General features: G+C 37.8%; 3 protein-coding genes and 1 long non-coding RNA gene across 5 annotated transcripts; 3 read left to right on the top strand and 1 right to left on the bottom strand.

Annotated features, from left to right (window-relative positions):
* The first annotated feature begins 550 nt into the window (after positions 1–550).
* Positions 551–5,714, top strand: LOC103413751 (calcium-transporting ATPase 4, endoplasmic reticulum-type-like). Of its 2 annotated transcripts, XM_070810181.1 has the most exons (9): positions 551–686; positions 813–2,233; positions 2,429–2,501; positions 2,606–2,727; positions 3,045–3,326; positions 3,430–3,807; positions 3,926–4,035; positions 4,380–4,608; positions 4,713–5,714. In XM_070810181.1, the coding sequence occupies exons 2-9, from the start codon at positions 818–820 to the stop codon at positions 5,292–5,294; spliced, it is 3,192 nt and encodes a 1,063-aa protein (XP_070666282.1). In that variant the 5' UTR covers positions 551–686; positions 813–817; the 3' UTR covers positions 5,295–5,714. The 2 variants fall into 2 exon arrangements, with proteins under 2 accessions (XP_070666282.1, XP_008350412.2); XM_008352190.4 differs by having other exon boundaries at positions 585–2,233.
* A 4,042-nt stretch (positions 5,715–9,756) lies between these two features.
* On the top strand, positions 9,757–13,321 carry LOC103413750 (ABC transporter G family member 20-like). The gene is made up of 2 exons (XM_008352189.4): positions 9,757–10,937; positions 11,999–13,321. Exons 1-2 carry the CDS (start codon positions 9,896–9,898, stop codon positions 13,144–13,146), a joined length of 2,190 nt encoding a protein of 729 aa, XP_008350411.2. The 5' UTR covers positions 9,757–9,895; the 3' UTR covers positions 13,147–13,321.
* A 1,857-nt stretch (positions 13,322–15,178) lies between these two features.
* On the bottom strand, positions 15,179–16,250 carry LOC139190062 (uncharacterized). The gene is made up of 2 exons (XR_011574049.1): positions 15,778–16,250; positions 15,179–15,582 (listed from the first exon to the last, which is right to left on the bottom strand). It is a non-coding gene; the product is annotated as an uncharacterized lncRNA (long non-coding RNA).
* Positions 16,251–19,695: 3,445 nt separating this feature from the next.
* Positions 19,696–26,638, top strand: LOC103430355 (protein NLP9-like). The gene is made up of 8 exons (XM_070810180.1): positions 19,696–19,874; positions 20,724–21,785; positions 22,056–22,100; positions 22,173–22,916; positions 23,662–23,785; positions 24,114–25,173; positions 25,559–25,689; positions 25,874–26,638. The coding sequence occupies exons 2-7, from the start codon at positions 20,829–20,831 to the stop codon at positions 25,608–25,610; spliced, it is 2,982 nt and encodes a 993-aa protein (XP_070666281.1). The 5' UTR covers positions 19,696–19,874; positions 20,724–20,828; the 3' UTR covers positions 25,611–25,689; positions 25,874–26,638.
* Positions 26,639–26,862: the final 224 nt, after the last annotated feature.

Raw genomic sequence — 26,862 nt, 5'->3', positions numbered from 1 at the left:
CTCCATATGCAATGATGGATGGGAGGCTTTCCCGGTTCTAAGGAAAATTATGCAGATGAAGGAACCGTTCCAGTCATGCCAAGGGTCTTGGGTCCCTATAATCTGTCAAGATGGTGGGTGGTTGGATATATAGCATCTTTCAAGAACTCGGAGATGAGCGAAGCTACTTAGGTCAACAGACCTCCATCTTTGGTTGTGCATATTTTGAACAAAGATGGATTACCTTGCGGTTCCTTGTATATTTGGCTTTGCCCTGGAAATAACGGTCCAGTTTACCAAAAAAAAAAATTAATAATAATAAAATTTAATTCCCCTAGTTAAAATTAACCCGCGAAAGGAATGAACAGAGTACAGCAGCCCCGGACCGTAGCCAATAGAATTCAGCATCCCGCCAGCTGTCTCAGTCGAACCACGTCATCTAAACATTGCGTTTAATTTATTTAATCAGCGTACGATGATTCATTGAAATATCTCCCCCGATTAGCCTTAATCCCGATATTAATTAATTAGCCGTTGATCTGCTATATAAGTAGCCACACAGAGAGAGAGGGAGAGTGTGAGAGCGAAGGCTGAAAGCACACAGTGGTAGCTTGTGAGGCACGGCAGCTGAAGAAGCTTTCTCTCCTCTTTCCCATTAAATTTTCTTTCTTTCATTTTCTTGGGAAACAAACAGAATATTGACCGACGTACGAAAACTGGACCCTCTCTTCTAGAAAGCGCCGTTATTTCAGTGAGTCAAATCCTTATAAACTGTCCAACTCCTTGCCTTTTCCTTCACCGTTTCTCTCTGTGTTGATTTGTGGTCGTGGTAGGTCTGATGGGGAAGGGAGGGCAGGATTTGGGTAGACGGAAGGAGGACGGAAACCCAAAGCTGGTGGACGGCGGTGTATTTCCGGCGTGGGCGAAGGAGATTTCGGAGTGCGAGAAGCACTTTGGGGTTAACAGAAAATTTGGGTTGGGATCCAAGGACGTTGAGAAGCGGCGGGAGAAGTACGGCTGGAACGAGTTGGAGAAGAACGAGGGGCAGTCGATTTGGAGTCTGGTTCTGGACCAGTTCAATGATACGCTGGTTCGAATCCTGCTTGCGGCGGCGGTCGTTTCTTTCGTTCTGGCTTGGCTGGACGGGAAGGAAGGCAATAAGAAGGAGATCACGGCGTTTGTGGAGCCGCTGGTGATCTTCTTGATCTTGGTTGTGAACGCAATTGTTGGTGTTTGGCAGGAGAGCGATGCCGAGAAGGCGTTGGAGGCGCTGAAGGAGATTCAATCAGAGCAGGCGACTGTGATTCGGGATGGGAGCAAGGTTCCGAAAATGGCAGCCAAGGAGCTTGTTCCTGGTGACATTGTGGAACTTAAGGTTGGGGATAAAGTGTCCGCTGATATGCGTGTTGTGGAATTGATTAGCTCGACTTTGAGGGTCGAGCAGGGTTCATTGACTGGAGAGAGTGAGGCGGTGAATAAGACTAACAAGCCGGTGTCTGAGGACGCGGACATTCAGGGGAAGAAAAGTATGGTTTTCGCAGGGACAACTATTGTGAATGGAAATTGCATATGCTTGGTTGCACAGACAGGAATGTCCACTGAAATCGGGAAGGTTCATATGCAAATCCATGTTGCCTCGCAGAGCGAAGAAGATACCCCACTTAAGAAGAAGCTCAATGAGTTTGGAGAGATGCTCACGATGGTAATTGGAGTTATTTGTGTATTAGTGTGGCTCATCAATTTTAAGTACTTCCTTACTTGGGAATATGTCAATGGACGGCCAGCGAATTTCAAGTTTTCGTTTGAGAAGTGCACATATTACTTTCAGATCGCAGTAGCGTTGGCTGTGGCTGCTATTCCTGAAGGTCTGCCTGCAGTCATTACGACATGCTTGGCGCTTGGTACCCGCAAAATGGCTCAGAAGAATGCTTTGGTCCGAAAGCTGCCTAGTGTTGAAACTCTGGGTTGTACAACTGTGATTTGCTCAGATAAAACAGGGACATTGACTACAAACCAGATGGCAGTGGCAAAACTTGTAGCTTTGGGTCCTATACCTACTATACTACGGAAGTTTAGGGTGGATGGAACTACATACAATCCACTTGATGGTAAAATTCACGACTGGCCAACTGGTCGTATGGATGCTAATCTTCAAATGATCGCAAAGGTAGCTGCTGTCTGCAATGATGCTGGCATTACACATGCAGAACAGAAGTATATTGCCAATGGAATGCCTACTGAGGCAGCTCTAAAGGTTATGTTTGAACCCTATGCTCTTGACTTTTAATAGGGTTTTTGATATTGTGCATTTCATCAGTAAACTGATTAAACATCACTAAACAACCTTCTTAGTCCGTACCATTCTTGGAGTACATTATTTCCTTGCTTGTGAAGACAATTCACTTTGTTAGAGAACTCAGCTTGAGATTATGTTGTTTTGTCACCTCAGGTTCTAGTTGAGAAGATGGGCCTTCCCGAAGAGTCCAAGGGTGCGGAATCAACAAATGAAAGGGATTTTCTTGGTAAGTAAAACTCCAGAATTAAGTGCTTCCAATTTATCTATTTTGTTACAACTTTGAATTGGTAAGTTTACATACTCTGATACTCTATTTATATATTTTGTCAGGTTGTTGCCAGAAGTGGAATGAATTTGAATGCCGAATTGCAACCCTTGAGTTTGATCGTGATAGGAAATCCATGGGTGTAATTGTCAATTCCCGTTCAGGGAAGAAGTCATTGCTAGTGAAGGTTCATATTCTAATTTTAGTTTCAACAACTCCATGAACTGTTTATGTTCATTCATTGATTTAATCTAATATCCAAATTGTGGCATGCGCTGATTTTTAAATTTCAAATACAAATTGGGAAAGTTTGAAGTAAATTGTGGCATGCGCTCATTGTTTCATCTTTGGCAGCAATTGCATTGCTCTCCGTACTCCCTTGCTCTCTCTCTCTCTCTCTCTCTCTCTCTCTCTCTCTCTCTCTCTCTCTCTCTCCATCTTTAAAATAAATAATATCAAAAAGGAATATTGCGGACTTCTGAATGAGGTGCTGCGTTATTGCAGGGCGCTGTAGAGAATTTGCTGGAGAGAAGCACTAAGGTTCAATTGCTTGATGGCACTGTTGTACCACTGGATGATAGTTCAAGGAACTATATTGTGGAAGCTCTTCATGAGATGTCAACTATTGCATTACGCTGCTTGGGTTTTGCATACAAAGATGAGCTTGGTGAGTTTGAATCCTACGATGGTGATGAAGATCATCCAGCTCATAGGCTTTTACTTGATCCATCCAATTATTCATCAATTGAGCGCGACCTTGTTTTTGTCGGCCTTGTTGGACTGAGGGTGAGTTATAACATGGCTGTTCTCTACATCTTCTTTACCATATATTTGATCACAGTACCTTTATCGAACTAACTGTGATTGTTGAATTATGAATTTGTTAAAGGATCCCCCAAGAGAGGAGGTTTTTGATGCAATTGAAGACTGTCGAGCAGCTGGAATCCGTGTTATTGTAATCACCGGAGATCACCAGAACACAGCAGAAGCAATATGCCGTGAAATTGGCGTGTTTGGTGCTGATGAAGACATACGTTCAAGAAGCCTTACAGGAAGAGGGTTTATGGGTCTACATGATCAGAAAGCTCATCTTAGACAAGGTGGTGGCCTTCTGTTTTCAAGGGCCGAACCAACGCACAAACAAGAGATTGTGAGGTTACTCAAAGAGGATGGTGAAGTGGTTGCTATGACTGGTGATGGAGTGAATGATGCACCTGCTTTGAAACTTGCTGATATCGGGATTGCAATGGGCATTTCTGGAACTGAGGTGATTTCTTTAGTTGGTTTCTCTTGTTCTTTTGTTTTCCGCATGTCTATTAATTTTAGCTTAAATTACTAACTCACCTTTCCTTATCATAAACATTTCATTTCCTTCTCCATTGCAGGTTGCAAAGGAAGCTTCTGACATGGTTTTGGCTGATGATAATTTTAGCACAATTGTTGTAGCTATTGGTGAAGGCAGATCTATCTACAATAACATGAAAGCCTTTATCAGGTTAGTATTTTATCTCTGTGTTTTTTACCTTTTGCCTGAGACGTGTTAAAAGAACGAGTTCTTTCTTCTCAAATTCTGCGTCCAGCATTTTTCTAGTATCATACGTAATGGTATAAAAACTTCTGAATAGTATTATGTAGTTATACTCTTCCATGTATATATTTAAGAGTATAACCATGTTTATAAACAAGGATTTGGGGAAGTATATCGTATTCTTGCATGATGATGTTTACGATTTCTCGTTGTCTGCTCCCCACCCGGTGAACTAAAGTTGTCCTCTTCGTTGATGCTTAGACATGTATGTTTTTGCTTTCAAGATTTTAAAGTCTTAAACCCTGTTTTAGGTACATGATCTCATCCAACATTGGTGAGGTTGCCTCCATATTCTTAACAGCAGCATTAGGCATTCCTGAAGGCCTCATACCTGTTCACCTCTTGTGGGTGAATCTTGTTACCGATGGACCACCTGCAACAGCACTAGGATTTAATCCTCCAGACAAGGACATAATGAAGAAACCCCCACGCAGAAGCGACGATTCACTTATCAGCGCTTGGATATTATTCCGCTATCTGGTAGCTTACTTTTCAATTTCTTCTTTCTTCCGACTTGTTGCAATTTAATGATTTACCTGTGAGCGTTGTCGCTAATTTTCGCACCTGAATCTTCGGCTGGACAGGTTATTGGTATGTATGTTGGACTGGCAACTGTAGGCGTATTCGTCATTTGGTATACACATGGTTCCTTCCTAGGTATTGACCTCAGTGGGGACGGCCACTCCCTTGTGACGTACTCCCAACTTGCCAACTGGGGACAATGCTCATCTTGGACAAATTTCACCGCGTCACCCTTCACAGCCGGAAATCAGGTCATGTCTTTTGATGACCCCTGTGATTATTTCCGTGCAGGCAAAGTGAAAGCTATGACACTCTCCCTCTCCGTGTTGGTTGCCATCGAAATGTTCAACTCTGTCAATGCCCTTTCCGAGGACGGAAGCCTGCTGAGCATGCCCCCATGGGTCAACCCCTGGCTCCTTGTGGCCATGTGCGTCTCATTTGGCCTGCACTTCGTGGTCCTGTATGTGCCATTCTTGGCTCAAGTATTTGGCATTGTACCCCTGAGCTTAAACGAATGGCTGCTGGTTTTGGCCGTTGCACAACCCGTGATTCTCATTGATGAGGTCCTCAAGTTTGTCGGAAGATGGGCAAGCGCTTCTCAAATATCCAGGAGGAGAAAACCATCCAAGCCCAAGACAGAGTGAGGCGACTTCTACTAGGTTGATAAATCTCGTCCAAGTGGCGCGCGCTCTTATTGTATGTATCCCCGGAAAATGGGTAAGGGTGCGTGGAAGGTAAAAATAAGTGTGTGAATAGCAGTACTTTTTGTTTGTTTGTTTGTTTGTTTGTTTTTTTATTTAAAGGAGATCAATTGGCGGCTTTGCCACGTCAAATCATCTTTTCGGGGACCAGGAAGACTCACAGAGGCATTTCAGCTCCTTTGGCCATCATCGTGTGATTCACCAGAGTTAGGAATCGAATCCAGGACCTATCATGTGGAATACGGGCTTGAAATTCATTCCCAACCACTGTTGCACCCTGTGGTGGTTTACCCTTTTTGTATACACTGAATAACTTTTCCCCTATATCTATAGAAGAATTATGCGAGTCTTTTATCTTTTGCCTCTTCCAGGATGTTATAGGTTTCTAACTGCAAATCTAGGTCACCTACTGACTTCAATTTCGTATCGATACTTGCATTGTAAGGCATCTCAACCAAAACGGAATACTCTCAACCATAAATCTCCGATGCCGTTCAGAACCTCCTTAAGAATACAAAGAAATAGACGTCGAGAAAACGAAGACGATGCACGACTAACAAACTCTAGAGTTGTAAGAAAACAAGAGTATGATGACACAAGGGATGTGTGATGCGTAATTTGAGCAACTTTTTTATTCTATTTGGTTGTTTAGCTTTCTTGTTGGGCAAGGTTTTGAATTTTTGACTGAGCTGGATTACCAATTTTGAACTTTTTTATTCTTTTTTATATGAAGATTACACCATCCATACCGAAAATGAAATAAAAGATTATGCCGGTATAAAAGAAGATACGTATTCTTTTGGAACCTAATCTTTTTTTACCTATGTAATTGAGTTCGACTCTCGTCCTCGTTCTTTAAAGATTTAGGCATTGTTTCGTACCAAAAAGAAAAACTAACTACTTAAACAAAAGAAAGCATGGAGAGTGCAAAGAATAAAATTACAAAAAATCAGATTGAAAGCGTCACTTACCTATATGATATATGACAAAAATCTCAGGTTTACAAAATTTCTTTTTTCTTTTGTGATACCTTATCCGTCACCAATCCATTACTCTCGTTGATCTGAACTAGTATTAAAGTGGCCAAAGCAGCATTAGGTTTACTAGAAATATGTGGTGAATTTAAAATTTTCACGTATATTTTTGTGACACCTCATAGGTAACGTTGGTAGTGACACCAGATATGCGTCACATATGATCCAGTGTCTAATATTATCAAATGTGACGCATATTCACTTTCTGGGACATATATGCATTGTCACGTAAACCCTGTTTTCTTATAGTTTATAAAGAATCGAATACCCGTACCTAAGATTAGACTTAGGGCTCATTTGATCATTTTCACGTGCTTACGATATAGAAAAACTATATGGAAAATTTGAGTGAGGAAGAAGGATAATGAGAGGTTGGGAATAAATAAAGAATGGATGAAAACAAAATTTTGAAAGTGAAAAAAAAACTTGATTTAGTTTTTGTTTTGTCCATATTTTCTTGTACACTTTTGTACATCTCTCCCACCATTCTTCTCACTCTTTTCCAATCCTCATTTCGTTCATATACATTTTCGCGTACATTAAGCACAAATGTGAAAACTAAACTTTAAATCAAATGATTATCAAATGGTTCCTTAGGTTGTGTGGAAGAGACAAAATGTCTCGTTCTTGCCATACAAACAGTATTATTAACGGTCGAAACAGGACCCTGCGTTAACAGTATTGAGAGTAGAGGAAACCGTTCACAGTATCAGATGCATGTTAAGAAAACGGGTTTTATGCGCTGATGAGCTCCAAGAGTTGACCCCCCAATCCAATACATATAACAATGCATTACATATGGCATATAACACAATGAGTAGTATTTACTTTCCATCCATATTTGATATTTTCTCGCCTACAAAGACCAAACTACAGAATCAGTCCACAGCAGATGTAACATCCTTACCTAACAATAGCCGATATCATATGCCCATACGCATAGAGATATTATTACCAATTAATAATTAACAAAGAAAAGGTTAAGGGTTAAACAACTAATTAATTGGCTAAGAAATTAAGCTAAAGGTGTCAAAGCAGGACATGTGGAGAGAATGGGGCTTTCGTGAAGAAATGGAGGCGTGTAGAAAATAGATTAGTAGGATTCGGTCATCCCTCATCCATGACAAAACAATCCAACCCAAAAAAGATATAACTAATAGTGAGAATTCATGTTGAATAAGCTGGGAATTGACATAATTAAATTTGACTTATATTATCACGACTTCATTTTTAATTGTTTTTGTGATGAAAATTCTACACGTTATGTGGGGGGTAGGATACAAATTGGAAGTTGAGGATAACTGGTGTGTGAGTAGTAGTGAGCTGCTAGCAGAGCAGTCTCTGAGATACCGAGAGTCCTACTTAAAATTTATAATAGGGGCCATCCTTATGATAGTTTTCCAAAAACAATAGGACAATATATTAATGCTAGAAAGCAATAACTTAAATCAAAACAAACTTTAGGACTCACTAAGTTTACAAATGTCATTAAATAATAAGTAAAAAGAGTTACAAACATAATCTTCACCAAATAATCAAAAGCATTTTAGTATTAAACAACCAAACAAGAATTTTTTTTTTTTTGAAAACACTAACTTTAAAGTTTTACTTGAATATATAACATTATAACATTAAATTGAAAGAAAAAAAGAACTGTTTTTTGGTGTGTTGTTATTAACACTCTAAATATCTTATTTGCACTCTTAAAGTTTTATATTTAGAGAGAACAAAATTTATACTTATAAGGAGTGCACAATGATCAATTTTATAGTGCTAATAAAAACAATTTTTTTTAATATATAGCATTATTACGTATAAATATTAGGTAGCAAAAATTTTTGAAGGTCCCTTCAAATTTAGAGCCCTATGCGATTGTACCTTTCACTACCTGAAAGCGGCCTCTGGCCTCTAGTCCGTCTTTCTAAAATGTTGACCCATTGACATTTGGCAATTGCAACCAACTAGGACATAGCAAATTTTTTTGAGAGTCCCTTCAAATTTGGGAGAGATTTTTCAGTGTGATCATCACATGAGGTGGTACACCATGTGTCTCCATATAAATGATGAAATATGTGCGTTAAAATGTTAATAACTTAAAAAGTAAAAATTTTCACCACTTACATAGAAACACATAATGTACCATCCGTGTTCCCATCACAACTAAAAATTTCTCCAAATTTGAAATCCTATACAATTGCACATTTCACCACACGAAAGCGGCCTCTGGCCCCTAGTCCATCTTTCTAAAATGTTACCTATTGGTATTTGACAATTGCAACCAACTAGGAATGTGGGCAATTGCACATCAACTTTTTAATTGAAGTGAGACAATTAAATAGTGTGACAAAAAAACCCTAATTATCCAATGTAATGTTTGGTGATGTTCAGAAGTAATAACTGATCAAAATTGTGGGTTTTCTTTGATTTTGATGGCCTACCAAGTTTGTCGAGAAGTGGAGGGGGAAATGATGACTTTAGCTAATAAGATTACACAGTAACAAATTAAACAGTGATAAACCTTAAAGTTAAATAGAATACGTTCAGCCTGGTTGGGAGAGTTCCTATGGTAGGACTCAAAACTCCTTTTAGATAATAAATTTTTTTTATTTTTTTTATAATGTTTGAGTAAAATAAATAAAACTACCTTCAAAAATTGGAAAAGCTCTTATGGTGCTTCCTTAGTAAACATTTGCACGTAAACATGTAGCTGCAAGAACTTACTGAATATTTTCGTGTGTTATATGCTCTGTTGCATGCATCCACTGATCTGAGAATCTTTACTACGAAAATGTCACAAGTACACTTTGTTCATTAGCATGTGTGTATATATAATATGAAGCACTTGGTATAGTGAACACTTGAAAACCTGAGTTTAATACTACTTAGTTAATTTAGACTTAGTTAATTTAGTGGTACTATGTTCTTAATGTTGAAAAATGTTTCAAGTTCTGATCCTTTGTTCTCGAGAAAGATTAGGGAAAGAAAACTCAAGTTTAATGCTTAGATGTTAGTTACTTAGTTTAGTCATACTTTTGTTCTCAATGTTGAAAGATGTTTCAAAATTTGAAAGATTTTGAACAAGCTATCAAAAAAAAAAAAAAAAAAACCAAAGAATGTACGGATATATTAATTTCCATTGTTATTTAACTTATTTTCCATCACATCTAGTTTTATCATATCTAAAAGAATATTAGAATTTCAAGCCTACAAGTAAAGAAATTCCCAAGTCACTCAAGTCACTTGGGGTATGGTAATGAGATGATAGTAAAAGTGAGCCAACTCATATAACCCCTTTAGCCCTTTGGACTTGGTACAACTAGAGTGGAGAACTAGAAAGCTAGACACAACTTCCTCTCCCTCTCTTCTGACCAACTAAAGAAGCATTCACGCAAGCAGCGGTTGGACACTTAAACTCACCAAACACAGTGACCATCGTCATCACAATCTCACCTTCTATATATCTCGCTCTCAAAGAGTCCTCTTACTAATTATCAAACTCCCACCGCAACAATGGAGCTCATAGATTTCAACCCGAGACCCCGAGGCTTAAACCCTACCCTCGGCGAGCTCCTCCAGTGGGTCGGAGATGCGCAGAGTCCCGACATCTCTCCTCATGATCATGTTCTTGAGTTAGGGTATGGTTGCACCTCCGGAACCTCCTCCTATCCTTTTGTCCTCTCATTCACTGATCTCACATACAGCGTAAAAGTCCAGCGCAAAATGACCTTAGTACCCGCCTGTTTCAAAGGGAAACCAAATACAGCAGAGGTTAAACTGCGCATGAACAACAACAGCACAAACGCAAACACAAAAGTTTTGCTCAATGGCATATCCGGCGAGGCCAGAGAAGGCGAGATCATGGCAGTTCTCGGAGCAAGCGGGTCAGGAAAATCAACGCTCATTGACGCTCTAGCGGATAGAATCGCCAAGGACAGCTTAAAAGGCTCGATCACACTAAACGGGGAGGCCTTAAACTCAAGGCTCTTGAAAGTCATATCAGCTTATGTCATGCAAGACGATCTTTTGTTCCCAATGCTAACGGTTGAAGAAACTCTCATGTTCTCAGCTGAATTTCGGCTTCCTCGGAGATTATCAAAGTCCAAGAAGAAAGCTCGAGTCCAGGCTCTGATCGACCAACTTGGTCTTCGAAATGCCGCCAATACTGTGATCGGTGACGAGGGCCACCGAGGTGTCTCAGGAGGTGAAAGAAGGCGGGTTTCAATTGGAATCGACATAATTCACGACCCCATTGTTCTGTTTCTCGATGAGCCGACCTCTGGGCTGGATTCGACGAGCGCTTATATGGTGGTGAAGGTTTTGCAGCGGATTGCACAGAGTGGGAGCATTGTGGTCATGTCTATTCATCAACCTAGTTACAGAATATTGAGCTTGATGGACCGGTTGATTTTCTTGTCACATGGACAGACTGTGTATAGCGGCTCGCCAGCGAATCTTCCGGTGTTTTTCGGGGAGTTCGGGCATCCGATTCCTGAGACTGAGAATCGGACTGAGTTTGCTCTTGACCTCATTCGAGAACTCGAGGAAACCCCAGGTGACCTTTTCAACCTAATATATTCACTAATTAATTTGATAATGCATGTGCAAATATTTCGTATTTTATCTATTAGGTACAAGTAATATTCAAAGTAGGCATTTGAATAAGCGTAATGCATGTTAGAAAAACCAAATTTTGTAAACTAAAGTGATATGATTGTTGATTATTTAAATTTTATTAAGTGTTGATTAACAAACTTATTCCCTGTTGTGACATATCATTTGTTTTAAAAAATTAATTTCTTTAGCATTATTCTTTGACTAAAAGAAACATATTTGACAAGTAAAAATTTGTGATCAAATTTAGTAGTGAGTGCAACAGAGTTAGCGTATGTTATGATTAGTTTTTCACAAGATTCTAAAAGATGTTAGGCGCTAGTCAAGCGGCGAGCTGGGGCCCAGCGCCTAGGCGGCTAGGCGGGCGCATAGGCGGACTAGGCGGATTTAACTAAACTCATTATATTTCATGTAAATAAGTGTATGTTTATACTTAAAATATATATAATTTCATCATAAACTACAAAATAGAATGACACATATATTATGAAGTATTGGAACATAATGAAAACATGGGGAACAAGCATATAATGTGTGCTCATTTCAGTATTCAACAAGTCTCTTACAATTTATTAGAAAAAAAAATGCAAAATGAAAGTTATCTATTTGCTGCCTAAGTGAGTCGCAACCTAGGGGTGCCTAGGCAGGTCTGGGTGGGCTAGTCGTGTGCCTCAATAAGTCTAGACCACCTCGTCGTCCTTTCTTAATTTTCAAACTCTTAGGCATTAATCAGAACAGTAGTCAACCGCCTAGCGCCTAGGTGGCGCTAGAAGGGGATTTTTAGAACAATAGTTTTTTTTTCAAATTTTTGCACCAAATTAATTTGAGATATGCATACATGTTTATTTATTTCTAATTGATATCGACATTTGTCGTTGATATACTTTTATTTGAACAATAATTATAATTTAATTTAAATTACGTGAGGCACATTCTACATATTGCTTGTGGAGTAAATTTGATTTGATGCTGATTATTTTACAATTGGATGTTGCAAAACAGGCGGAACCAAGAACTTGGTGGAATTCAACAAATCATGGCAGATCACCTTGGACCAACAAAAACAACGAGAAAATCAGAACAACTTGATCAACTCCAACTGCAAGCCAAAGCTTTCTCTCAAAGATGCAATTAGTGCTAGCATTTCAAGAGGCAAACTAGTCTCCGGAGCACCAAATGACTCAAACCTCTCCTCATCAGTCCCCACATTTGCCAACCCTTCTTGGATTGAAATTGCAGTCATCTCCAAACGCTCCCTCACAAACTCCCGAAGAATGCCCGAACTCTTCGGCATTCGCCTAGGTGCGGTCCTCGTCACCGGCATCATCCTAGCCACCATGTTTTGGCACCTAGACAATTCCCCGAAAGGCATCCAAGAGCGCTTAGGGTTCTTCGCATTCGCCATGTCTACCACATTCTACACTTGCGCCGAGGCCATCCCCGTCTTCCTCCAAGAACGCTACATTTTCATGCGTGAAACCGCCTACAATGCCTACCGCCGTTCCTCATACGTCCTAGCTCATTCCCTAATCTCCATTCCCTCCCTAGCCTTCCTCTCCATAGCCTTTGCCGCTACTACTTTCTGGGCCGTGGGGCTCGCTGGTGGGCTCCACGGCTTCCTCTTCTTCTTTTTCACTATTTTTGCGGCCTTCTGGGCTGGGAGTTCATTCGTCACGTTCCTCTCAGGCGTCGTGACACATGTCATGTTGGGATACACAGTTGTGGTGGCAGTTCTAGCTTATTTCCTACTCTTTAGTGGTTTTTTCATTAGTAGGGATAGAATCCCACCCTACTGGCTTTGGTTTCACTACATTTCCCTGGTGAAGTACCCTTATGAGGGCGTTTTGCAAAACGAACTCGATGATCCAATCAAGTGCTTCGTGAGGGGGACCCAGATGTTTGACAACTCACCAATAGAAGCCTTCCCCGTAGCAATGAAGTTGAAGCTTCTCAAGAGCATGAGCACAACTTTGGGCGTGAACATCACGGCGTCCACCTGCGTGACCACCGGAATGGATATACTGAAGCAGCAGGGGATCACGGACCTCAGTAAATGGAGTTGCCTGTGGATCACCATTGCTTGGGGGTTCTTCTTTAGGATTCTCTTTTACTTTACCTTGTTGTTGGGCAGTAAAAATAAGAGGAGGTAAAAAAATGAAGGAAATGTGATATATTCAGAGTCACAGCCATGTAATATTGTGGTGGTACAAACTTCTCTGATTATTATTTGCTTATTGATTTTCAGTGTATAATTGTAAGTTTACCATGTAGTTTTGTAGTTCATGCAACACTTTGCTTATGAAAGATTTATACTTTGGAGGCTAATAGTACATGGGTATACGAAAATTCTACAGTTGAAGTGATTTTTAAAATGGGACACAAGGTTCTAATTTTTTCACATTGGATCTTGAGGTTTTGAAATATATCAATGCATACTTTTTGTCTCTTTAAACATATAGTGTTCCATCAAATTGATGAGTTTTTTTTTTGTTAATATGGTGCAAATGTGGCGTACGTATTAGTCCATATAAGGTTTTCACGCTTATCATGTAATTAATTTAATAAATGATCAAACAACCAATCATACCAAAGTCTGTTGATACTATTTCAAAACGTTATGGTGCAAAATGAAAAAAAATTAAACCTCATGTTTCATTGTGAATATCACCCAAAACTAAAATGATGTGAAATGCAAGAGCATCTTCAAAGGAGATGTCAAATTTTAAACATAAAATTTGAATTTGATAGCCTATGTGGCATTTTGATATTTTTCAAAATTTTGCTCTCCACCTGGTATGTCAAATTAAATATTATTTTATTACACCATTTTCTTTTCTATTTATTTTATTAAACTATTATTTTTTGGGTCTTTGAAGGCTGATGAGCCACCACTTTGGCTGTAGAAGAAATGGGACTGTTTTGAATTGCAAAAATTGATGGGTTGTCATCTTCATACGTAGGGTTGGAAAAACACCAAAAACCCAAACCGAACTGAAAAATTCCCGAAACCAAACCGAAAATCCCGAAAATTTCGATACCCAATACCGAACCGAACCGAAATTAAAAAAAAATTATATTATTTAGTTTTTAAATATATATTCGGAATTTAAGCTCAACCGTTGAATACAACACAAGGATCAAACCCTCAAAGAACTCGCAACTCAGACTCTCTCTGTCTCTCGACTTCGACTCGACCTCATCTTGCTCAGACAACCTCACCACCCTCCTCGACCTCACCTCAGAATCCGACCACACCCACATCACATAGACCCTCTGATCTCTCTCTATCTCTCGACTTCTCATCCCTCAGACCCTGACTATGTGGAAGAATCTTCCTTCACGGCACAGAGGCAGAGCTACAGCCACCGGCGCTGCTTACCTTTTTTATCTCTCTCCCTCGAATTCTTCATCCAGATTCCAATGCCCTGCGCACCAATTCTCCCCCAAATCAAGTAAATTTTGGAATTAATTTAGGGTTTGAAATTTAGGGTTTGTGAAATTTAGATTAGGATTTGTGAAATCTAGATTAGGGTTTGTGAAATCTAGTCTTGATTAGGCATTGTTCTTGATTTTATTAAAAATTTGCATTGTTCTAGATTAGGCATTGTTCTTGATCTTATTAAAAGTGTTGGTTGATTTTTAGTTTAGATGTCTGAAGTAATTCAATTTCTATATTGATTTTTACATTAGATGTACTCTCATCTTTGAAGTTTGAATCTTTGAAGTAATTCAATTATCTGCATAATTTGCAATTTTGCATAATGGAAAATGAAAGTGTTGGTTGATTTTTACTCTCATCTCTAAAGTAATTCAATCCGTATAATGGAAAAGGAAAGTGTTGGTTGATTTTTAGTTTAATCCATTAGATTTAGATTTTTTGGAAATGTACTCTCATCGTTGAAGTGTTAATCTTTGGCAAATTTTCACAACTTGCAGTTGCACCAAAATATACAAAACATTAACGTGTGTAAAATATTCCACCTACAATGTAATTTGTGAATTGATTATCTATATTTGTTTCAGTAGGAACTCTATTCATATGAATTATTTATCAAGCTTTACAATTGGAACAAGGTGGAATTGCGCCCTTCTGGCCTTGTAAATTGCAGTAATAGGTAACATCATATGGTACCTGTTCATGTGATCGTGTTTGGAAAAAAAAAATTGCATAGAACCTAGTAGTGATGTGAACTTGGATTAGATCTTTAGGTCTTCATAAAGTTTTGTATCCAATTGTGTTATAAACTTATAAATTCATACAATTCCTTGAGTTTTCTTCTCTTGGAGTCCTGCTACTTATCTCTCTTAATCTTGCTTTTTTAATAGGATTCAGATAAAGCTTGCAAATTCATACCCCAACTATGTAAAGAAAATTCAGCCCAATAGCCTAAAAACCCAAAACTATTTTGGGATTTTTGATTTGTCCCTAAATCCCGAAATTTAGGATTTCCGAAAATTTGATTTATGATCAGTCTTGAAATTGAGAATTCCGAGAACTTCGATTTGAGAATCGGGATGGATTTTCAGTTCGGTATCTCATACCGAATCAGCCCTATTCATGGGTCGTGGTCTTTTCCTCATGGGTGCTGCTGATTCAAATTCAGAATCATAGAAAAAATCATTTGGGGTTAAATAATGAGCCTAGGCAAGAAATGAAATTCATCATTACTAAATTGCATCAAATTGTAAGCTAATTGCAGGCGATTATCAGCAAACTGTAAGTCAAAATTAGAGAAAATAATTAAAAAAATAATAGTAATTAGGAATTGAGTGATGAGTACCTGAAAAATGAGTAATAGAAGAGATTGGTGAGCAAGAATGGCAGCATCCACCAGCAAAGAAAGCGGCATAAAATCAGCAGCGGTAGTGTGGCGGGAACTCATTGCAGACCCACCAGCCTCTACCGGACAACCGAGGCCTGGGAAGAAGAAGGTGAAGTCGGAGCCGGCGTCGACGATGACACGCTCGGCCTAACAGGGTAGGGGGTGTTGACGAAGAAAGTTGCAGATCTGATAAAAAAAATTAATAAAAAATATTTGACACTGCTGTCAAATTTGGCAGGAAGAGTAAGAGCTGGAATTCTATGTCATGCCACATCAGATTTGATTTCTCGGTTGAAAAATATTACAGTTGTATTTTTTAACTGTTATTACTGATTTTGACATTTTGATATCTCCTTTGAAGATGCTCTAATTAGCCGAACATTCTATCATAAAACTATACTCTTGAAATATGAGGTAAGCCGTAAGCTTGGGTGAGGGATTAGTGCCGAATCAATTTATTAGCTGACAAATGTGCGAGCTCCACTATATATTTATATGGCGGCAGCTCCATGGCATTATTTTTGTTACACAACTTTTGACATGTATTTTGTGCAGCTTATATAGTAATGTATTTTAATGATCTGAATTCTATATTTTAGGTTTTCCATTAAAGGTCATGTCTACCAAAAATCACCAAAATCTGAAACTATATGACCGTTATATTAATGGTTTATGGTTTCTTTGTTGAACAGTATTTGTCCATTTCTTCACTACAAATGAATGTCTTAATAATTTTAGATTTGTCTAATTTTTTGCAAGGATGATGTATGAATGATGTTTTAAAGATAGACGGTTCATATCGTTAAAATACATTATGGAGTAGCCGCCACAAAAACATGTGTAAAAGGTTGTGTAAAAAAATAGTATCACAGATCTGCCGTCATTTATATATGTATTATATATACTTACTATCAATGCGTAATCCATAAACCTAATTATGACCAATTCTAATGGAGCACACAAGTCTCACCTATACTAGTGGTTTAATTCTGCAGAATTTCCACAAGGAAAATAGTCATTACATCAAGGTCAACTTAAATTTACCTAACCAAGGTATGTGACGAAACTTTTCGACGAACAAAGCAAGGGGTTTAGAGTTGTGACATGCATGGTACATAATTAGACTAATGTAATTATATATGCATGGTAATATAAAACAAAATTAAAAATTAACAATTAAAAACAAAATAATTATCAAAACGGGCTTAAGTTGTTTTTTTATTTTTTTTTGTTTTTAACAAACAATAGTATTTACTACTAAGTGGGAAAGTGAGTAAAGCCTTCTAATAGGTTTGCCAGAATTGAATCTAAAACATTTTCTTTACAAGTGAAGAGTAATACCACAAGACCGTAGTACTAAATGTTAACGGACTTAAGTTGTTAAATAATACATAATCGTTTTGCCAAGCTTTTAATTTCAATGGACAGTTGTAAAACACTTGCCGCTTAATCCGTTTACACTCTCTCCATATAACAAAATAAGAAGAATTTGAATCCTATTCCCAATAATGCTCATGTTTCATACTAATTAATGTATAGAAATAGGCTGTTCCTTATATACAATGATATTGGGGGTAGGAGATTGATTTGACTTAAGTCGCACATTTTTCTAGTTATAATTGTATCAAATTTATCATTTATGAAAGTTAAACATGAGACTTCTATTTAAAGATTGAGATACATGATACTACATCATAGTGCTAGTGACATAGGTTGTTCGTCTTTATCAACTCATATTTATCTATTTATTTAGCAAGATATTTTAACTTAGTTAGCTAAGAACATTTATCAATATTTTTTTGTTTGTATAAAGAACCATTTTTATTTATGATTTGTTTAATAATTATTTCATTTTTAATAGTTTGTTTTTATTTTTCCATTAAAGATAAGGAAGAAAGACATGGGAGGAATGACATATAAAGTTGAGAAAAGATAGGTTGAAGAGATGTAAAAGAAATATATGAGGAGATACAAAATGAAAACCAAAACCTAACTATTTTAACTTCAATATTTTTTTCATTCATTTTTCTGTTGTAGCCTATATTTAATTGAGATAAAAAAAGGGGTGCAACATGGAGAGAAAGAGAGTGGAGAATAGGTTTGAGGAATTCTTTGTTGTTCTCCATTCATTGTGCCGTTATTTATAGTAGTAAAGAGGAGATACACTTGCTCTTCAAGAATATAAAGTCTAATAGGAAAAATCAAAAGATTCCTAATATATCTCTACTTAGGATTTAAACAATCACAATATATATTAGAATGCTATGACAACATTTTCATCTTTTTTTTTTAATACTTTCTCATCATAATCTAGATGTCCTTCGTCCAGCCCCAACCCCAGCCACTTCAATCTCAAAAACCTTACTCTCAAGCAGTGGCGGATCCAGGAAAAATATTTCGGAGGGATCACATGTAAAAGTTTACAAACATTTTTAGACCTCTAATAACCTTAAAAATTAAGGAAAACTAATGAAAAAGGTTTGAAAACTTTGAGTTTTAATGATAAGGACAAAATAAAAGGTAAAGTGAATAGTACCAAGATTGACTTTTTAGTGTAAAAATGTGGTTTTTCGTTAAAGTGAACAGTACCGGGTGTTTTTCGTTAAATTTCCCTAAAAATTAAACTATAGTTCCACCATTCATAACTTATAGAACAAATAACAATACAAGTTACAATAGTCCCCGACGCGTTTTCATAAAACGTTGCATTATAGCTTCATTGTCAATGGAAGAAAAAACATTGCTCTCAATATAAACCACCATGCTATCACTCAACCATTGATCTCCCATTCGGTTACACAATGGAATCTTCACAATATTCATAACGGAAAAAGCTCTCTCCACTGAAGCAGTAGCAGCTGGTAGAACTAAAGCCAATGTAATTAGCAAATACACATGATTATATACTCTATTCCTCCCCATCTCCACCATTTTTTTTTTTTGCAAGGCTACCAATTCCTTTCAATTGAGAAAATTCACTACTTGAACGCATATCAAGAATATAATGCCCAAGTTGGTATTCAAGTGCCAAGAGTTGACAAGTAGTAAATTCATTCGGATAAAATGAGCAAAACAAATTAGCTTTTGTTCATCAAAAGCCTAGAATGAATCATCCGGGCTCAAACTTGCTAAATAAAGAAGCAAATATGTATTTACCTCATCAAGCAACTATTTAATTCCACAAGTTGCTTATCAATGATAGCAACAACGAGCTCCACATGATAATGATGTAAATTTGTGATTCTTTGAGCTCTACGTCGTGATCTCCCTCGAGTAACATATCCATCATCCATGCGTTTATTATTTTGGCTCTTGGTGTTTATTTATTTTTATTAAACTAAGCCTCCGAAACTATGTCGTTTTGACAAAATAATATTTATTTAAAAAAAGAAAAAGAAAAAGAAGAGCGACTCTTATATCCCAAAACACAAACGAAGACACTTATATCGAAAAATGATCGAAACTTAAACGATTAAAAACAAAATAATTATCGAACCAAGTCTGAATTTCGTCGAGGATAAGGATCGTCTAAACTGGGGCAAATGCAATGAATCTGCCTATGAAACTACATACAAAATTGGAAATTTTGACAGAAAAAAGTTACATTTGGCGGTGATGTCACAAACAGCGGAATTTGGCGGTATCACAAACAGCGAAATCTGCGGTTGATGTCAGAAACAACGATATCTGGCGTCATGATGTCACAACGGAATATTCAATTTTATTTAGGGGTGTGATATCCACACACCCCATTTTACTTCTCACACACTTTTTTAATTTTTGCCCGTCGCATCGGATGAATTGAAGAAGATCAACAGACATAAATCATCAAGGGGTGTGTGAGAAGTAAAATGGGGTGTGTGGATAGCACACCCCTTTTATTTAATCTTCCTCAATCTCGACCCTCCCATCAAAGCAAACGCATCCTGACCGTACACCCAGTGGGTTCGTCCTATAACACGCAACGACAGAGAATCATTTCTCTCTCTCTGCGCCAGCCCGGATGAGTTGTTAGGGCGAAAGCGAAAAATTGGGGATTTTTCGTACCAGTCAAGGTACGCGCGTTTGATAATTATGCAAGTTTTTAGAAACTAGGGTTTTGTTTTGGGGGTTTCTTCGTGTTTTATTCACTAGTATGTTGGTGAGCTTGCAAATTTTGAATTTTTATTTTATTTTACTTGTTGGGGTTTTGATTGGTTTCGTGCACTTTGAATTGATGTGTTGAGTTAGAGATTAATAGATGCTGGGTTTTTGTTTGTTAATTTGATTAGGGAATGTAATTAGAGCTTTAAAGTTGTTGTTTGTGAAAATTTGGTTGGGGTTTACTGTTAGGACTATTCAGATGGAGAATTGATTTCCACCGAATAAAAAGATGAATAACTGATATTTAGTGTTTAACTTTTTTAATTTAAGCAAAATTTTATTGGGTTCCACTGAAATTTGGATGCTCAAACAAGTGCTTATTTGTTCGTGTTTCTTTCTTTTGAACATGTTTCTTTCTTAACTGAAGTAATAAGTTTGGTCCGACTAGATCATTGTTAAATTTTCGTTGCTTGAACAAGCCCTTACTTTGTTCATGGTTTTTTTTGTTAACTGAAGTAATGAGTTTTGTCTGAGTAGATGATTTTTATTTTTAATTTTAAGCAAATTTTATAGGGTTCCACTCAGAATTTTGGATGCTAAAATGAGCCCTTATTGTTCATTTTTTTTATGTTAACTAGAGTAATGAGTTTGGTCCGAAAAGATGTGTGTTAGTGTGTTGAGAAAGTCATTAATAGATACAAACTGATAGCGTTAAGATGCTATGGTTTTTAATATATCCTTATGGTTAGTGTTAGATATCTGGATCTGAAATTTGTAGCAGGGTTTCCATGCTTACCATGCTTAGTGCTTTTTTTCTGCAGCTTGTAATGCCTAATTGTGATGATCGATGTGGCAATACACGTATAGTTATATGGTCAAATTTTAGCAGTAGTCATTTTTGATCAAATTTGGGTTTTAATCTGAATATGGATTATCACGTTTCGCCTAAAGATAAGGGAAATGATCACTGGGCTTCTGCCAGAGCTCAGGTTGAGAATTTGGCATCATTTGACGATGGAACAGGGAACCCGATCTCAGAGGATATGTTTAATAACATTTCTGAGCTCATGAACTTTGACACTTATGCTGGATGGTGCAGCCCAGCAGCAACGGACCAGATTGCAGCCTCTTTGGGGATGCCATCATGTCCATCAGTGACCTATACACCCTTGGATGCCTTGAATTTCGTAGGACATAATGGTGAGCAATTGCCAGGTACGAGTGGTGCGGGAACTTTCAATGTTGGGGGAAGTTTCAATTGTGGAGACAAAATTGTGTTTGAGCACGTGGGAACCCCCCAATATGGTGTTTCAACAGATTCCAATGATGCGAATGACTCAATTGTTAAGCTAAATAATGGGTCTTTTCAACAGAATAATGTCATGGGCATGGAAGACTATATGATCTATAGGCCACCTGGATTGTCACTCAATGAGAAGATGCTTAAGGCATTGTCGATGTTTAAAGAGACTTCTGGTGGGGGTATTTTAGCGCAATTATGGGTTCCCATGAAGCATGGTGATCAATACTTATTAAGCACTTGTGAGCAACCCTACTTGCTTGACCATATTCTTACAGGGTATCGTGAAGTCTCAAGGATGTTTACGTTCTCTGCAGAAGAAAAACAGGGTTCTATCTTGGGTCTTCCTGGCCGTGTATTTGTCTCCAAAACTCCAGAGTGGACTTCAAATGTTAATTTTTACAATAAGACTGAGTACCTGCGGGTGGATTATGCTGCTAATCATCAGGTTCGTGGATCAATTGCCTTACCGATTTTTGATTTTGACGTGGAAAGTTCATGTTGCGCTGTATTGGAACTTGTCAGTACAAAAGAGAAATCCAATTTCGATACAGAGATGGAAATAGTTTGCAGTGCACTTCGGGTCAGTTTCTCTCTTCTCGTGTAACAGCACACACGTACCATATGCAGATGATTGATGCAAATGCTTTTTCTTCTCTTTGTTAAACTTTTAGGTTCATGTTAGTAGAATTAGTAGACGTAATGAATGCCCCAAAAGGTTACATTTACTAATTTTTGTGAGGTGCTTCCCAAGATTACAAATTGTACTACCCTATATGTTTCATATGTGTTGATTATTGTTGTCGATGTTTAAGTGTAAAAATTAATATATTTTGATGGCAATTATGTGCAGGCCGTTAATTTGAAGACCAATGCGCCTCTCCGACTTCTTCCCCAGGTACATATCAGAATATGTTATCTATTTTTTTGTTATTTTCTACACTTCTTATGAGAGAACCTTTGCTTGCAGTGCCTCTCAAAGAACCAAAGAGCTGCTTTAACTGAAATAAATGATGTCTTGCGTGTTATATGCCATGCACATTTATTGCCATTGGCTATGACCTGGATTCCTTGTTGCTACTCTGAGGGAGATGATGATGGAATTAAAAGAGTACGTGTCAAAGGGGGTTTTGCGAATTCAGATGAGAAATGTATACTTTGCATCGAGGAAACAGCTTGTTATGTAAATGATAGAAGAATGCAAGGCTTTGTGCATGCATGTGCAGAACATCATCTTGAGGAAGGGGAGGGAATTGCTGGTAAAGCACTGCAATCAAATCATCCATTCTTCATTAATGATGTTAAAGCGTATAATATATATGAATATCCACTTGTTCATCATGCACGCAAGTATGGTTTGAACGCTGCTGTTGCAATTAGGCTAAGGAGCACCTACACCGGTGATGATGACTATATATTGGAGTTTTTTCTCCCTGTCAATGTGAAGGGGAGTACAGAACAACAACTTCTGTTAAACAACCTCTCAGGTACCATGCAGAGAATATGCCAGAGTTTAAGGACAGTTTCAGATGCAGAATTAGTTGGGTTAGGAAGCGCCAACACTGGGTTTCAGAAGGAGACAAGCCCTAATATCCCACAAAGAAATTTTCAGCCAACACTGTCAGATAGTGAAATGAATTCAGCTGAAAATGTGACCTTTAATGTTTTTAATCAAAGAAATGGGGGAATCGAAAGAGATAATCCTCCTAAACAGGTATTGCTTTTATAAAAGAACAATATTGTGGATAATTCACTTGTTTCAGTTTCTTTAAAGAACTTTATAGTTTTTATGATGTTTAATTTGAAACAGTGATGGAGATATTTTTTGGTCTTATTGAGTTTTTGTTAATTATAATGATGGAGATATTTTTTTGTCTTATTGAGTTTTTGTTAGTTATCTAGTACATATTTTAGGAACTACTAGTTATAACGAGAATGGAGGTTTATTGTCCACTGTTCTAAAACATAAATAGAAAAATAAATTATGTAGATACAATTAGATGTAACTCTCAATGGAAAGCATTGTAGAACCAAGAAATCATAATAGTTTTACCCTCCTTTTGACAAGATTGTTGCCTTTAAAGTTGCTTTCTGAAAGAAGCTGCTAGATTTAATATCAAGATGATTTATTTTTTATGCCTTTAAAGATTAGGAACATCTATATCCAACATAAATATTATGTAGTAATCTTATGTGTAATCCTTCCTTGAGACAGACCTCATCTTTTCTGTTCTGCATTAAGTCCCAATAATGACCAACATTATCCTTATGTTTCTTTCTGCCGGTTGAAATTAAACATCTCCATGTATTTGCTTTTGTAAATATGGAAACACTGCAAAGGGTCCTTATTATCCCTACCTGGAATGCTATGTTTTTATTGTATAATGGTTTTTCGTTGGCTCTCACTTGAGGAATATTGTTGGAGGGATAACTTTTTTGTACTCTTCTTCGTTGTATAGGCACCAAGTGGGTCAACAAGGCAGGCGGAGAAAAAGCGAAGTACAGCGGAGAAAAATGTAAGCTTGAGTGTTTTACAGCAGTACTTCTCTGGGAGTCTCAAGGATGCTGCAAAAAGTATAGGAGGTGAGAGTCATGTATAACGAGTCTACTTTTTAAGAATCCATATTTGGTTTTATCTTATGAATTCATTTTAATAAATAACTTCACATATTCTCTATTAATTATAAACTTTTTTATGATAAGGCACAAATGAAGCTTATTTTTCTGCCTTTATTATTTTCTTACAGAAAATTATATTTTTCCTCCATGCTCTAGTCAGTCCATGACTCCATGTAGAAAACAAACATTTACTGTCAAGTTTCCATGCAAATTATCATTTCATTGTTAAGTATAATTCCTGCTAATTATTTAAAAGGATTTCTTCACTTAACGTATCATTGGCTTTTGGCAGTTTGTCCCACTACGCTAAAAAGGATCTGCAGACAACATGGGATCTCAAGATGGCCATCTCGTAAAATAAATAAGGTGAACCGTTCATTGCGGAAAATACAGACGGTGCTTGATTCTGTTCAGGGGGTGGAGGGAGGATTGAAGTATGACCCAACTACTGGGGGTTTTGTGACAACAGGATCCATCATCCAAGAAGTTGATGCACCAAAAAATCTTTTATTTCCTGAGAAGAACCTGCTTGTTGAGAACTCTGAGCCAGTTGCCCGACATCCCATTTCAATGCCTTCCTACAATACTGGTGAGAGTTTGACAGTTAAGTTGGAAGAGGATGGGAGTTGTGTTCCAACTTCTCATGAGAAAGAGGTAAAGACACAGAGCATCCCTTTCATGCCTCAAGGGGACTCTAAGCCTATTGCAATGGATTTTGGATCATGCGATCCTACTAACCATGGGATCACACCTGATTCGAAGGGCTCTTATCTTGCAAAAGAAGTTAATAAATGGGGTCACATCCAAAACAGTCTAAGGTTAGACAATTCTGACTGCCACTTTGTGTCTCAGAACTCAAGCTCCTTGGTTGCTGCTGATGAGATGGACATGGGAGTACATGGAGATGATGGGATTGTTGAATATAACCAACATAGTTCTTCGAGCTTGACAGATTCATCGAATGACTTTGGTTCAACAATGCAGGGATACTCATCAAGCACTCAGAGCTTTGAGGAGCAAAAGCACCCACAAGTCGAGACAAGCACTGGAGAGAATGGGTCAAAAATAATCGTGAAAGCTACTTATAAAGAGGATACAATCAGGTTCAAGTTTGAGCCTTCTCTTGGGTGCCTTCAACTGTATGAAGAGGTTGCAAAGAGGTTGAAGTTGCAAAATGGGACATTCCAACTCAAGTATTTGGATGATGAAGAGGAATGGGTGATGTTAGTCAGCGATGCAGATTTGCAGGAGTGTCTTGAGATACTGGATGACATCGGAAAGCGTTGTGCTAAGTTCATGGTCCGTGATATACCTTCCGGCGTGGGTAGTTCTGGAAGTAGCAACTTTCTGGGGTAAATTTTGTGTTTGCTTTTATAGTATACTTGATAGGAATTTTCTACTAGCTTTATATTCTACTTCCTATGGGGTTAAGTACTTCCATGGTGGTGGGAGGGGACGTTGATGAGATGGTCACCAATTCAGACGTCATTGCTCCTTTCTAATATTAGCAGGTTGGGTATTAAAATAGTTCCGAATTAAGCAAAGAGAAGATATGGCCTATATGATCCATGTTACAATAAGCTCTGTATATGTTAGAATGGATGTAGTCATAGAAAGGTTAGAGGGGTATTAATCTGCAATGCTTAATCCCAGTTTGTACAGATCATATATAATATATATATGAACTTGAAGAGATAAAATTTCCATGAAGTGAAACACTTTTATCTTTCAAATCAGTTTTGTTCTAAGGGAAAAGTATTTTAGGCCACAATGTGCTCGTCAAATATAGTTCACTTCTATCACCGCCACCGATGGAGTTCATGCTTGCTGATGTTGGGATTGCAATGGGGCATTTCTCTGGAACTGAGGTATCTAGTTGTTTTCGCCTGTTCAATCATACTTTTCAGCGCTTGTTATAATTCCCTTATTTGGTAGCTTAAGTTTGATTTTCTTCTTTCTTCCGACTTGTTGCATTTTGTTGCTTCTTTTTGTACGAGGTCACCTGAGAATGCTCTCACTAACATTCACTTGAAACTTGATTATGCTGGACAGGATTGGGATGTACGCTGGACTGGCAACTGTCGGCATATTCGTTATTTGGCATACACATGGTTTTTCTCGAGTCTTAATCTCAGTGGGGATGGCTCCCCCCGTGTCACATAAACCCAGCTCGCCAATTGGGGATAGTCTCAGATTTTCTCCTTTGATAATAACCCCTGTGATGATTTCCATGGTGTCCCTCTTCGTGTTGATCCCCATCAAAATGTTCAACTCTCTCGGGGCCCTCTCGCTTTCTGAGGACAGAAGCCTTGTGCCAATGCCCCATGGATAAACTCCTGGCTCCGCACGGTCGTGTCTGTTTCATTTGGCCCGCACTTCTTTATCCTCCATGCGCCATTCTTTGTTCAAGTATCCCGTGTTGTGCCCCTGAGCTAGAACGAGCGGCGGCTTTGGCGGTTGCATTTCCGGTAGTTCTCGTTAATATGATCCTGAAGTTTGTGGAGAGATGGACAAGCAGGTTTCAACTTTCGCATAAGCAGAGCCCCTGATCCAAATATCTTTGCTAGGTTTTATATATTTTGTTTCTGTGTTCATTAAACATTTTGGTGGTTGTGAAAACTGGTTTAACTTTTCCCCCTTCATATCCGCAAATTATCCGAGTGAAAATCTTTTGCCTACCAGGCTGATCCGTGCAAAGTTCTGTAACGTGGTAGATACAGTGGAATTTACTTCCCAGGCTCATAAGCACATTGTGTAAGAATCGTCGTTCACTAGAAACGCGTAGAAAGTTTAATTAAATAAAGGTGCCCTTTTGAATGCTTGTGAGCACTTTTTTTAAAAGCACTTATTGACTGTCAAATTCGTTTATATTATATTTAGATGAACAAATTTAAGATTACTAACGAATTTTAAAATGACAGAAATTGAAATGACGGGAATTTATTTTGTGGAATTTGTGAATTTTCTTCTTTGGTTAACTTAAAAGAACATTGGAATTGAATACAGAATTTGTTATTTTTAAACTTTTAATCATAGAAATT

Source organism: Malus domestica, chromosome 12 (assembly GCF_042453785.1).
Source record: "Malus domestica chromosome 12, GDT2T_hap1".
Taxonomy (NCBI): domain Eukaryota; kingdom Viridiplantae; phylum Streptophyta; class Magnoliopsida; order Rosales; family Rosaceae; genus Malus; species Malus domestica.
Note: the sequence above shows the minus strand (reverse complement) of the source record. Positions and strands in the feature narration are given on the sequence as shown.